This window comes from Microtus ochrogaster, chromosome 2 (genome assembly GCF_000317375.1).
Source record: "Microtus ochrogaster isolate Prairie Vole_2 chromosome 2, MicOch1.0, whole genome shotgun sequence".
NCBI classification, from domain to species: Eukaryota; Metazoa; Chordata; class Mammalia; order Rodentia; family Cricetidae; genus Microtus; species Microtus ochrogaster.
This window is the reverse complement of record NC_022010.1, coordinates 14,436,396-14,448,940: the sequence shown is the minus strand read 5'-3', so window position 1 is coordinate 14,448,940 and position 12,545 is coordinate 14,436,396. Positions and strand designations below refer to the sequence as shown.

Sequence of the window (12,545 nt, the reverse complement as noted above, 5' to 3'; positions counted from 1 at the left end):
CCTTTAACCCAAGTACTCAGAGGCAGAGGCAGTTGGATTTCTGTGAGTTCGAGGCCAGCCTGGTCTACAGAATGAGTTCCAGGACAGCTAGGGCTACACAGAGAAATCCTATCTTGAGAAAAAACAAAAAACAAAAAACTGGTCCCTGCCAACCTGCCCGGCCTCCAGTCACTTCACACAAGGCCTTCTTTCTGTCCCTCACACACGTGGAGGCTGTGACTGTGTTTCAGGACCCTGGCACGTGTTGCTGTCTTTGCCCAGCCCTTCACGTGACCGGAACCTTATCACACAGATTTCAAGCGAAGCCATCAGTTCGGAGAGGCTGTCCCCAGCTACTCCGCAAAGCAGCCTCAGGTGGGTCTGTTTTCACTCTGCTGCTTGTGCTTGTTCCTGTCTCTGACACCCCCTTTCCCGCACCCCAGCTTTCCACTGCCTGTGTTTCCCAGTGGACTCAGAACTCTGGTTCTGCTAGCGAGGCACGGGCCAGGCCTCACCTCTAGCGTGTCCATGCTCTCCTTCACCTGGATCTTGGCTGTCTTGAGATTCTCCCGCAGCAGCTTGTAGTAAGAAGACGGGACAGCCAAGAACTCCATGCCTCGCTCCCTCAAGTGGTGGATCTGTCACGGAGCAGGATCCAGGTCAGCCCCGTTGCCTAATCTCAACTACTGTAGCCAGGAGGGGCTAGCAGGGCAGGAGATGGCAGGGTCCTGTCCAAGCTCCTCTGTCAGGATGCCCCGTGACCTCCTCCCTATGTCTGAGCTGCACAGAATGGAAGTGATTGGTCTCACAGAAGTGTACTCCACGCCTGCCTTTCTGTTAGGGAAACTGAGGCAGTAAGCTATGTCTGTCTCAGCATAGCGGCTGGATGAACTCAGTGGAGATGAACCAAGTGTGTCGCTTCTCTGCTTACCGCACAGTGAAGTCACAGTCACAGTCAGAATTCAAGGTCCTCCATGGCCAGTACCACCTGCCCCATTCTGACCTCTTCCTGTCCCCCCCCCCCCATCATTCGGTCCTAGCCACATGCTGCTTCTGCAGAGTTCCTGGCTTCCTCTTCTCAACTGCCTCCTCCACGTGGCCCTCGGTCCTGGCTGGGTTTATGTCAACTCGACACACTCTCTCCTCATCAGAGAGGAGGGAGCCTCAGTTGAGAAAATGCCTTCATAAGTTGGGATGTAAGCAAGCCTGTAGGACATTTTCTTAACTAGCAAGGCCTCATCCGTGGTGGGTGATGCCGTCCCCTGGCCTGCGGGCCCTGGGTTCTATAAGAAAGCAGGCTGAACAAGCTATGAGGAGCAAGCCAGTAAGCAGCAGCCCTCCATGGCCCCTGCATCAGCTCCTGCCTCCGGGTTCCTGCCCTGCTTGAGCTCCTGTCCTAGCTTCCTTCAGTCATGGACAGTGATGTCAAAGTGCAAGCCAAATAAACCCTCTCCCCGCCAAGTTGCTTTGGTCATGGTGTTCCATCGCAGCAGTAGAGACCTTAACTAGAACACCCTCCTTGATTGCCCTATTTAGATGGACCTTGCTTTATCTTCCGCTTTCTCACACTTTCGAGCTTTTTCCCTGTCCTTTGGGCCAGGACTAAACTAGTCCCTCCTTTAGAACTAGGTAGGCTCTGGTCTCCTTGAATGTTGCATCCATAGGCAAAGCATATTTAATTTGGATAAAAGAACATAAGTGGTCTTATAGTCTAATATCCTTGTTTGTAGACTGAGGCACACTGAAGCCCAGAGAGGGCACTGGATCCCCTTGGGCACACAGCAAAGTACCAGGAGAGCTGGGGCTGGAGCCCAGGCTTTCTTATACTTGGGACTGGATTTTTCCGCAGAACCAACTCTTCCATCACAGTGGGCAGGGGTAACTCTGTGAGTTACATGATCTGGAAGGAAAGCCCTATCATCCTCCCAGAGGGACTGCCACCACCCTCTCCTACTCTATTTGGCAGAGACTGTCCCAGCAGTGGATAGAGAGGGCACATGGGCCAGGAACAGGGTTCTAACCGCTGTGATGATGTCGTCCGTCTTGAGAGCGATGTGTTGGACCCCGGCACCCCCATTATAGTCCACATATTCCTGAAGAAGAAGAAGAAGGGAGGAGACCACTGCCGTTTGTCGGTCACTCAGATCTGTGCCTCCTTCCCTGTTCTTTCCCCACCTGAATCTGTGACTTCTTCTTGCCCGGCGCTGGTTCGTTAATGGGCATCTTGATGGACTCCTCGTAGTTGGCCACCACGATGGAGCGCAGAGAGCTGTATTCCGTGTGCACCTGCGTGTCATCCACGGACCAGAAGCGGTGGAACTGGAGGTTTTTCAGATACCTGCGGAGTGGCCGGGGGACACGCCCCTGAGTGCCTGACCAGACCCACTTATGGTACTGAGCATGTGCGCGCTCAGTGACACCTTGGCCATCATAGATTTGTTCTTTTGATAATTTTCTTCCAGGAGAAAGGAAAGGGTCTCGTAACAAAACATAGAAGGAAGCCAATGCTCCCAACCGGGGGCCAGGAGCTTACTTCTCATCTAGAGGAGGGTGATGCTGATGCAAACCTATGGCTTGGGTGTGCTGACCAAACTCATTTAATTGCCGCTGTGAGGTTTTGCAGAGCCGGGACCCTTAAAGGGCTGGGCTGTAGCTTAGTGGTGTGTTGTGGAATATTCCTTTACACTGTGTGAAGATGTGTCACCGTGATTGGTCTAATAAAGAGCTGAATGGCCAATAGCTAGGCAGGAAGCGGTTAGGCGGGACTTCTATCTCAGGGAAGAAGAAACACATGCAGGAAGAGGAGTAAAAGCCACGAGCCTCATGATGACACATATTAATAGAAATGGGTTAGTTTAAGTTATAAGAACTAGTTGGAAACAAGCCTAAGCTAAAGTCAAGCTTTCATAATTAATAAAAGTCTCTGAGTCATGTTTTGGGGGCTGGCGGTCCAAAACAGCCTGCTACTGTGGTAGAGTGTTTTTGTAGCTACCTCAGCTGGGCCACGTTAATGTTCCCAGTTAAATATGATAATGTTGCCAGGTGGTGCACACCTTTAATCCCAGCACTCAGGAGGCAGAGGCAGGTGGATCCCTGAGTTTGAGGCCAGCCTGGTCTACAGAGTGAGTTCTAGGACGGCCAGGGATATAGAGAGACCCTGTCTCAAAGAACCAAAAAATACATATAAGTAAGTGGGCTTGGTTTTATCTTCCTCACGCGCAGGTCTGCATGCCCCGCTGTGACCTTGTGCAATAATAATAATAATGATATATAAACAGACTCAGGTAGGTAGCGACACTCCTCAATGAAGGTGAGAGTTTACACCGAATGCACGAATCTGCAACCTCAGTTGCCTTCCACTGCCTGTATCCTATTTCCTACTTTACTTAGAGAACTGGGGCGATGGGGGCTGGTGGGAGCGCTCAGTGGGAAAAGCACTTGGGACCCGGGTGGGGGAAACAGAGTCAGCTCTTGCCGACTGTTCTCTGGCCTCTACATATGTGCTGCGGGATGTATGTGTCCCCACACACAAGCACACGTAAAAAATAAATAAGTAGCCAGGAAGTGGTGGCGCACGCCTTTAATCCCAGCACTGGGAGGCAGAGGCAGGCAGATCTCTGTGGGTTCAAGGCCGGGGACTCACCATTCTGAGGCAGATACCATTTCCTGGTCGGGTTGGTTGCCTACGATATGGTCGATGACCTCGAGGTTGCATCTGGGCCTAGAAGAGAGATGGAGTTAGAAGGTGGGAAGACTAGCCCCCCAAATCCTCTCCATTGCTGCGAACCTTTCCCCAACCCTAGTAGCTCACATTTATGTAGCAGACTCTGCTGTGCATTAGGCACAGTTAACCTGACAGCTCTTAACAGCCCCATTGACTGTCCTGGAACTCACTCTATAGACCAGACTGGCCTCGAACTCACGGAGGTCTGCCTGCCTCTGCCTCCCGAGTGCTGGATTAAAGGCCTGCGCCACCACCGCCCGGCTCTCCCTATCCTGTCTTATGATGAAGAAGCAGAGGTGTAAAGAGGAGCCTCCTGCACGAGGTTCATGGGCTGGAAATGGAGCTGTGAGCCAGAAAGTCTGGCCGGGGCCTAGGCCTTCACCTGCTACCCACCGCTTGGTGTCTGTGCCATCTTCAGATTCCACCAGAGTGGAAGGGGGGGGTGTCTCTTTCTGCCACTCCCACACCAAGGGGCACTCACAGTTTTGGAAGGAGGGTGTCCTTGTATACTGGGGCCTCGAATCCAGGTAAGAAATGGCCAGTGTAGTTGATCTTCTCCACCAGGGTGTGTGTGGTATCTCCATACTGGGGGTGGGAAGCAGCTGGAGTCAGGGAGAAGCCCCTACCCACCAGCTCTATCAGGGTCCGGTGTTTTCAAGGCACCAGCAGACCTCTGGGTTCTACCAGGAATCTGACCCTGCCTCAGTGGGCAGTCCTTTCTGGAATGCATGGCTACTTGTCATTTGTTTGGTAGTGTCTTCAGTCTGCCTGTAGGTCCAGAAACTGTGGCCTGGGGATTCAGTTTTCTCCTTCATGGCTTTATTTATGTTTGAGATTGAGTCTAGATAGTTCCACTTAGTTCCAGGGATTTTTCCCGTGTCTACCCCTAACCCCTAATGCTGGCCTAACAGGTATACTGGCTCTGCTCCTACCCCCAGGGGTGGGGATTGAACCTAGGTCCTTACGTATGTCAGGCAAGTGCTCGACCACGAAGCTATGTCCCCAGCCCCTACTGCACCCGGCTTTTTATACAGGTGCTGGGGATCCGAACCCACGTCCTCATGTTTTTCTGTGGGTGCTAGGGATCTGAACCCACGTCCTCATGTTTTTCTGTGGGTGCTGGGGATCTGAACCCACGTCCTCATGTTTTTCTATGGGTGCTGGGGATCTGAACCCACATCCTCATGTTTTTCTATGGTGCTGGAGATCTGAACCCACGTCCTCATGTTTTTCTATGGTGCTGGGGATCTGAACTCACATCCTCATGTTTCTGCCCAGCACCCACCTCACCATCTCATTTCTGCAGCTCTCTGTCCACTTTTTAGATCTTGAGACAGCATCTCACTGAGTTGCGCAGGCTGGATTTGAGCCTAAGCACCTGGAATTTGTGATCCTCCTGCCTCAGACCCTCAGAGGCTGAGATTACAGGCCTTTCCTCACTTTTAGCAATCTTTAAATTTAATATAACTTTGAGGAAGAGGGACTGGCAGCTGCCCCGGTCTCCAAGTAACAGGAGTGCCATGCAGGCTCACCATCCCTGTAGAGAGTGACCCCTGTGCTGGGCATTGTCCTCCTGGGTGCTTTCCTGACAGGGGAGGGGTTGTAGGTGGAGAGACTGAGGCACGAGGAGGCTCAGTATGTGCCCAGGTCACGTGTAAGTTCCCGCTTCAGTATTTGGTCATTTCAGCAGTGCCACGGGGAGGGGGGGTTGCTCAGATGCCACTGCTCGTCCCTTTTTAATGCCCCCACCTCTGCTGAAGCTTATACCCCCCAAGCTGTTGCTTCCCACTGGGGAGGATGCCTGGCAGCTCCCAGCAGCCTCTGGGCACTGGTCATGCTTTTCAGAGGTCAGTCTTGAGAAAGGCTATACTCCGAGGCTTGTGGATAGGGTGGTGTAATGGACGAGTTGGGGGTGGTGGTGTCATGGTGTCTCTGTGGGAATGGGCCAGCAGAGTTCACTCACCGTCTGTAGCACAGCGAACTTCACCTTCCCGAACTTGTCTTCCTCCACCCAGGGCTCCCTCACAATTTTGGCTCCCCGTTCCCGGGCTTTCTATATGGGAGACCAAATTGGGAGACTAGTGAGGGCTGGAGCCTCCCAGAGACATTTTGCAGGGCTCTGGCTGTGGGCTTCTGTGTGGTTCTGACATAGCAGGGCACTTAGCTAGCTACCTTCAGCTGGATTCTCTGGGACCATGCCTCATGCCCATCTGCCAGATAGAGAAACAGGTCCAGGTTTGAAGCTGTGCTTATAGGAGACAATGCAAGCGAGCGTGCCTGTCAGCCCTGCCTTTACCAACTACTCTTTGAACCTGCTGTCTCTCCAGTCCTCAGTTTTCCCTCCTAGAAGAGGAGTGGTCATATAGCAGCAGACGAGCTGTTCTTTCATTGGGCACTTAGCATGTCAGACCCTGTGCCGAGTGCCCGACCAGGCTCACACATTTTCTCAGCTGGAGCTCACTCACTGCACGAAGTGTTCCTATCACAGGCCGGACACTGCTCTGAGGTTAATCTGACAATCACGTGAGATGGGATTGCTATCTCCATTCCGAGGAAAGAAGCACAGAGAAGTTATGTCACGCACTCAAAACTGCACAGCCACGCACTAAACCTCTCAGTTCCCATTTTCTTCCGTTCAGTGCCTTGCTAGGGATGTTTATTAGGCAAGTGCTCTACTATGGAGTCCAACCCATGAGCAAGGAGACCTTCTGAAGGAGGGCCTCGTGTAGCCTAGGCTTTCCTCGAACTCTCTGTGTAGCTGAGGATAACTCTGAACTCCAGATCTTCCCTCCGAGGCTCAGGGTGGGCATCACCATGGCTGGCTCTAGACTGCCTCTTGAGAATGTTATGGTCCAGACATGATCATTTTAATTCATTTCCTTTCCAACCTTCCAGCAAGGCTATGATTATCCCCACTTTGGAGAACTGGACATGAGATTTGCACAGAGAGCAGACGCAGTCAAAGATGGGGTGTGTGTCGCTGGTACTAGTGTCCGGCCTGACTGCTGGGGTCCTAGTGGCAGAGGCTTGCTCTGTCCGTCCAGCGGCTTCTCACCTGCACGATGTGCTCACAGTCCTCCACCTCGAACGCGATGTCCTTCACCCCATCACCGTGCTTCACCAGGTGGTCGCCCATCTCTGCGGCCAGCAGGAGAATACAGGCAGTGGCGATCCGAGCCCCTATCCCGCCCCGGCCTTCTGGGCTCCAGTCTCACCCTGCCCCAATCCATGCCCTGCCCAACTGTCAGGGTCACACTGCCACCCGCTGTGATGCCCCTCACCTTTGTTCCAGGGGTTGAGAGCGGAACAGAGAACAAACACGATCTAAAACGTGGACAAGGGGATGGGATTGGTGGCCAGGAGAGGGTGAGGTGCCTGCCTTCCATCTTCCCTGCCTACTCTATGGCACCCCTGGTGGGACACGATACTCCACCATACAGGATCCCTGGAGCATGTGTTCCTGCCCCTTGTTGCCTCCGGTCCCTCCTGGTCCTCAGAGCTGGGGGTTTTCCCCTGTGGTAGCCTTGTGCTGGGTCCTCATTCAGAGCCTCTAGAACTCCAGGGATCCCATGGATCAGAGTCCATTTAAAGTCTCTTCTCTGACATCCTAGGTTTCTAGGGCTTCTATGGGTCCAATGCTAGGCTAGTTTGAGAAAGCCGTGAAGCCAGGGAGATCCCGCTGCCTAGGGCATGAGTCAGTAGCAGCTTTGCCATGCATCTTGGAACCAGCTGGGTGTGTGTCCTGAAACGACAGGGTACCCCACTGCAGGACATACTAGAGCCCTCCACGCCAGGACACCTGGGCGCGTACTCACTTTTCCTTGCTTGATGACGTGGCTGACCACCTCCCGGGAACCCGTCTCCAGGCCCTTGTAGGCCAACGGCTCAAAGCCCATCTTGTTGCAGTAGAAGGAGGCAGCCTGGGTGGCACAGTGGTAAGGGGTTCAGAGGGGCATGGGGACCAAACCCGGAGATCCCTAGAAGGGATCACCAGTCTTCTGCCTGCCTTCTTGTTCCCCATTCGAAGACCCTCCTAGGAAGAGCAGCAACCCTCCCCTCCCTCTGAAAGGTCCCTGCTGGGGTCCGTGGATCTGATTGTGTAATGAGAATCCAAAGGGCCGGTTCTAGCCTGGCCTAGATCCTCCCCTCACAGTAGCCAATCCCAGCTGCAGCTGGGGCCAGCCCCCTAAAGGAGGCCTCTGACCTGTCCCCTGCCCTGCCCCCTCCAGCCTTTCTACCTGCTTGGCATTGCCAACCCAGAAGGTCACAGAGTGGAAATGGAGGAATCGGCCTCGCTCGGGCTACAGGAAGGAAGAAAAAGGAGGTTGGATCCCAGGATGGAGTTTGTCCTTGCCTCTTTTCTCTGGTCTCAGTCCCCAAACCTAGGAGAATGTCACCCACCCCCCACATCTTTGTCTAGCCTCCAAAGACATCTCGTGCTAGAGGGTTTGAGCTCCTTGAGAGCTCAGAATTGGGGATCCCCCACAGGAGGCCTGCCCAGGGTTCTCAGAAGGAAATGAGCTCATGTGGGAACGGCACGGGTGTCAGGGAGACCACAGAAAAAATCTGAACAGGTAAGCCGGGCGGTGGTGGTGCACGCCTTTAATCCCAGCACTTGGGAGGCAGAGACAGGTGGATCTCTGTGAGTTCGAGGCCAGTCTGGTCTACAAGAGCTAGTTCCAGGACAGGCTCCAAAGCCACAGAGAAACCATGTCCCGAAAAACAAAACAAAACAAAAGAAATCTGAACAGGTTCCAGAGACCAACAGGCATTTATGGAGGGAGTTCTTCAGGAAGCTGACATTGAGTCCAGCTCGGTCAGCTGGAGGGGATGGGGATTCACGCGTAGATGTCATACACCCGTGGGCATCCTCCTCCTCCACTTTGACACCTTTGTCTTTCCCTTCCTTGGCCAAGGGCCCCGCATCTCTCTTCTTGGCTTACCTTTGGTCCTTTGTTGGTATAGGTCGTCTAGAGGGGGGAGGAAAGGCACAGTGAGAGGTGATGGCAGGGACTTCTTGAGTCACCGTGGGTTGGCACTCATGGCTACCCACATGACCCAGACACACTTACCATGGTTGATAGTGGTCAGGAAGGCTGGGGCGAGAAGCCTGGGGAGGTTGGACGGTGTATTTATTGCAGGGCAAAGGCAGGGACCGCCCCTGGCCTGGCCTTCCTGGAGGTGGAGAGCTGAGCTAGCTCAGAGCTCCTAGACTTGGGAACCTCTGAGTCAGTTCTGACTTCGCAGGGACAGGGTGGTTGTGCCAGCCTCAGAGGGAGACGGGTGTTGCTATGGATCACTGGCCAGCAGAGCCAGGACAAGAAGCCAAGGGCACATTCTCTCTATGTGGGGTGGGACTGTGATCTTTGCATCCCAGGTTGAAAGCTCTGAGAGTAAGGCCAGTTTTAGTGCAGGGGCTATCTGATTGAGGGGAGTGAGCTGGGCTGCTGGGGGTGTGTTGAAACCCAGTTTGCAAAGCAAACATGTAGATTATATTTAGGGCAGGGTGCTCCACGGTTCCTGGAGGCACGGGTGTAGGGGGGGTTGCATTCTGGTTCTGCTGTAAAAGTCACCAAGCCTGGGAGTTGCAGTTTCTTTCTCTGTAAAATGGAAACAATAGCCAGGTATGGTGACACATGTCTATAATCTGAGACCCACAGGCCAAGCATGAGGATGCCCACAGTTCAGGTCCAGCCTGGTCTACATAGTGAGTGCTGGCCAGCCAATCCAGGGATATACAGTGAGACCATGTCTTAGAAAAGGGATCGGGGGACGTGGTGATGGTTAATATGGAGGGGTCAATAAGATGACATGCAGTCTTTGGCATGGGACCTGAAGCATGGTATGGCTCTATTTATGCCGTCTGTAATCAGGTATACTTCTTTAAGAGCTGAGGGGGCCCTTGGCCTTGCTATAATCTGAGTATTTATTAGAAGGGAGGTTAAGGCTTTATACCTGCCCCCGGCTCTTAGGATGCTTAGGATGCTGGGAAGGCAGAACTGATAGTTCTGGGGTGGGGGCAGGAAGGTCCAGGAGCTTTCATCCACATCTCTGGGTCTTTCTAGGAAGATGACGTGACAATAGCTGGTATTTACCCAAGGTCCCTAGGACAACCCTCCCCCCCCCCTTCACTCTGTCTCCACACCAGGACCTAAAACCTCTTTTTTCTGGTCGACACCGGAGAGCCTGGCCAAGGACTCAGGTTTTGACTATGCAATCAACAAATGGCAGAATGAGACCATTTACTCTAAGTCCAGGGCCCACGCTTCAAAAACGTGTAAAAGGTGTGGTGGCGCACGCCTTTTATCCCAGCTCCTGGGAGGCAGAGGCAGGCAGATCTGTGTGCCTCCAAGCCAGCCTGGTCTCCAGAGTGAATTCCAAGCTAACCAAGGCTACACAGTGAGACCCTGACTCAAGCCCTGCTCACCCAAAAAATGGGGAGACTGGGCCAGGGAGGACTCTCTGTTGGTAAAGTACTGAGCCCATGAACTCACAAGTATGTGATTGCGTGCCTTTTTTAATCTCTGCACTGGAAGATGGAGACAGGAGGATCCCCGGGGCTCCCTTGGGCAACCAGCCTAGTCAATATGATGAGTTCCAGGCCAGTGAGGGGCTCCAGCTCAAAGGTCAGGAGTAGGGTGAACAGTACCTGAGGAACAACACCTACGATTGTCCTCTGACCACCCACGTAAATGCACACACCAGCGTATCACACAAGTCTTTCACACACATACACATAGAAATGGAGTGAATACATCTTGGAGGTGGCCGAGCTGGTGGGAACAGAGAACCAAACTCTAGCCTGTTTGGTTCTGAAGTTGATTCTTATCTGCCCCTCCAGAGACCATTTCTCCATTGTTAGATCTCTGTATTTGGGGCAGTTGTGGAGGCAGAATAGGTGGTCTCACTCCCTTACTCCTGCCCCTCCTCGGTGACTCTCTACCAGAGAAGGTTCCATGAGGGAGAAGGCCACCCACTATTATGCTGGACTGGACCACAGGAACATCTTGTCCTTTGTTTACTGTGACCAACTCAACCCCCTGCTGCTGGAACCTGGCCTGGCTTCTATCCTAGGCGTAAGGCCAGCCTTTCTCGAACTCAGGAAGCACGTCACGAGCAGCCTTGGGTTCAGAAGGCAGGAGCGGCAGGTGTCGGGTTCAGCTGGGCACAGCTGGTGCCTGTAGCTCTCCTCCCCTCCGCCTTTACTTCCAGAAATGTGTTGCTTCTCAGTCATGGTCTAGATATGCTACAAGGTGCTCATCTCTCTTTGGGCAGAGCCTAGGGAGGGCACTCTCAGAACTTAGCCTCGGGAGCCCCGCTTGTCCCTTCCTCATGCTCTAGTTGGGCTCTGCTGGACATTAGTGGTGGTTGGATGTGACCATCGCTGCTCTACCCCTGTGCTAAGGGGTAGGTTCCAGAAGCATTTTTTTTTTTTGAGTCAGGGTTTCTTTGCGCCACCACTGCCCTGCCACAGCACCACCTTTAACAACCTATTCAAACAGAGCAGTGGTGGCGCACGCCTTTAATCCCAGGGCTTAGGAGGCAGAGGTAGGTGGATCCCTGTGATCTCGAAGCCAGCCTGGTCTACAAGAGCTGGTTCTGTCACACAGAGAAACCCTGTCTCAAAAAACCAAACCAAACCAAAACAAAACTAACCAAAACAAAAGATGGTGCTACGGCTTGTGCCAACTATCTCAGTGCTTGGGGGTAGAAGTAAGAGTTCAAGGCTAGCCTCAGCTACAGGAGAACAGGGTTCTATGATTCATCCTGTACCACACCCCAGAGTACAGAAAGAACTCCCATAGCAGACCTACAATACAAGGGAGCCTTGGCTGGTATCCAGGATTCTGGGCTTCAGGAGAGTTCCCATCTTCTCAAAAATGATGAAAGTGGTTGGCTGTGCTCAGTTTGGTTTATCCAGTATGAAGTTGGTGAGATAGCTCAGTGGTAGAGAGAGAATGGGTTCCACCCCTGGTACCAGTAAGAAAGAGAGCGGGTAGGGAGAGGAAGGGAGGGAGGGAGGAAGAAAGAGAGAAAGCATGAATTAATGAGCTTCTATGTAGTCATGGGGAAAGAGATTCAGGATATATGTTGGTTTTGGTTTGTTTGGGGTTTTTGTTTTGTTTTGTTTTTGATTTTTCTTTTTTTTTAATATTTATTTATTTATTATGCATACAATATTCTGTCTGTGTGTATGCCTGCAGGCCAGAAGAGGGTACCAGACCCCATTACAGATGGTTTGGACCCACCATGTGGTTGCTGGGAATTGAACTCAGGACCTTTGGAAGAGCAGGCAATGCTCTTAACCACTGAGCCATCTCCCCAGCCCCTTGGTTTTTGATTTTTCAAGACAGGTTTTCTCTGTGTAGTCTTGCTGTCCTGGGACTCACTCTGTAGACCAGGCTGTCCTTGAATTCACAGAGATCCACCTGCCTTTGCCTCCCTAGTGCTGGGATTAAAAGTGTGTGCCACCACCACCCAGCCTAAATTGTTTTTTTAAGACACAGAATAATGTATGTAACACAGCACCAGACAGTGCCATGTAAAGAATCCCAAAATCCAGGAAGCAGAGGCAGGAGGATTTCTGAGTCTTCAGAGTGAGTTTCAGAGTAGCCAGAGTTACAGAGAGAAAGCCTGTCTTGAAAAAGTAAGGGCGACTAAAAGAAATGAAATTTATACCAATGACTTACATCCTCAGTCCAAATCATGTTTCTTTTCCCTCCCTTCCTCCTCTCTTTCTCCTCCCTCCCTCCCTTAGGGTGTGTGTGGGGGGGCACTCTCCCTGTATGTGTGTGTGGAACACTCTCCCTGTGTGTGTGTGGGGGGCACTCTCCCTGTGTGT

At 52.5% G+C, this 12,545-nt stretch overlaps 1 protein-coding gene across 1 annotated transcript in view; it reads right to left on the bottom strand.

Annotated features, from left to right (window-relative positions):
- Window positions 1-8,843, bottom strand: part of Hpd (4-hydroxyphenylpyruvate dioxygenase) — a 12,289-nt gene extending 3,446 nt beyond the window's left edge. Inside the window, exons 1-12 of the mRNA XM_005344425.3 lie at window positions 8,776-8,843; window positions 8,647-8,673; window positions 7,942-8,004; window positions 7,519-7,623; window positions 6,985-7,027; window positions 6,759-6,841; window positions 5,667-5,756; window positions 4,185-4,288; window positions 3,623-3,700; window positions 2,155-2,317; window positions 2,001-2,072; window positions 495-617 (exon numbers count right to left, since the gene is read on the bottom strand). Coding sequence (XP_005344482.1) covers window positions 495-617; window positions 2,001-2,072; window positions 2,155-2,317; window positions 3,623-3,700; window positions 4,185-4,288; window positions 5,667-5,756; window positions 6,759-6,841; window positions 6,985-7,027; window positions 7,519-7,623; window positions 7,942-8,004; window positions 8,647-8,673; window positions 8,776-8,778 — 954 coding nt within the window. The 5' untranslated portion in view covers window positions 8,779-8,843. The remainder of the gene's footprint in view (window positions 1-494; window positions 618-2,000; window positions 2,073-2,154; window positions 2,318-3,622; window positions 3,701-4,184; window positions 4,289-5,666; window positions 5,757-6,758; window positions 6,842-6,984; window positions 7,028-7,518; window positions 7,624-7,941; window positions 8,005-8,646; window positions 8,674-8,775) is intronic.
- Between the last annotated feature and the right edge of the window lie 3,702 nt (window positions 8,844-12,545).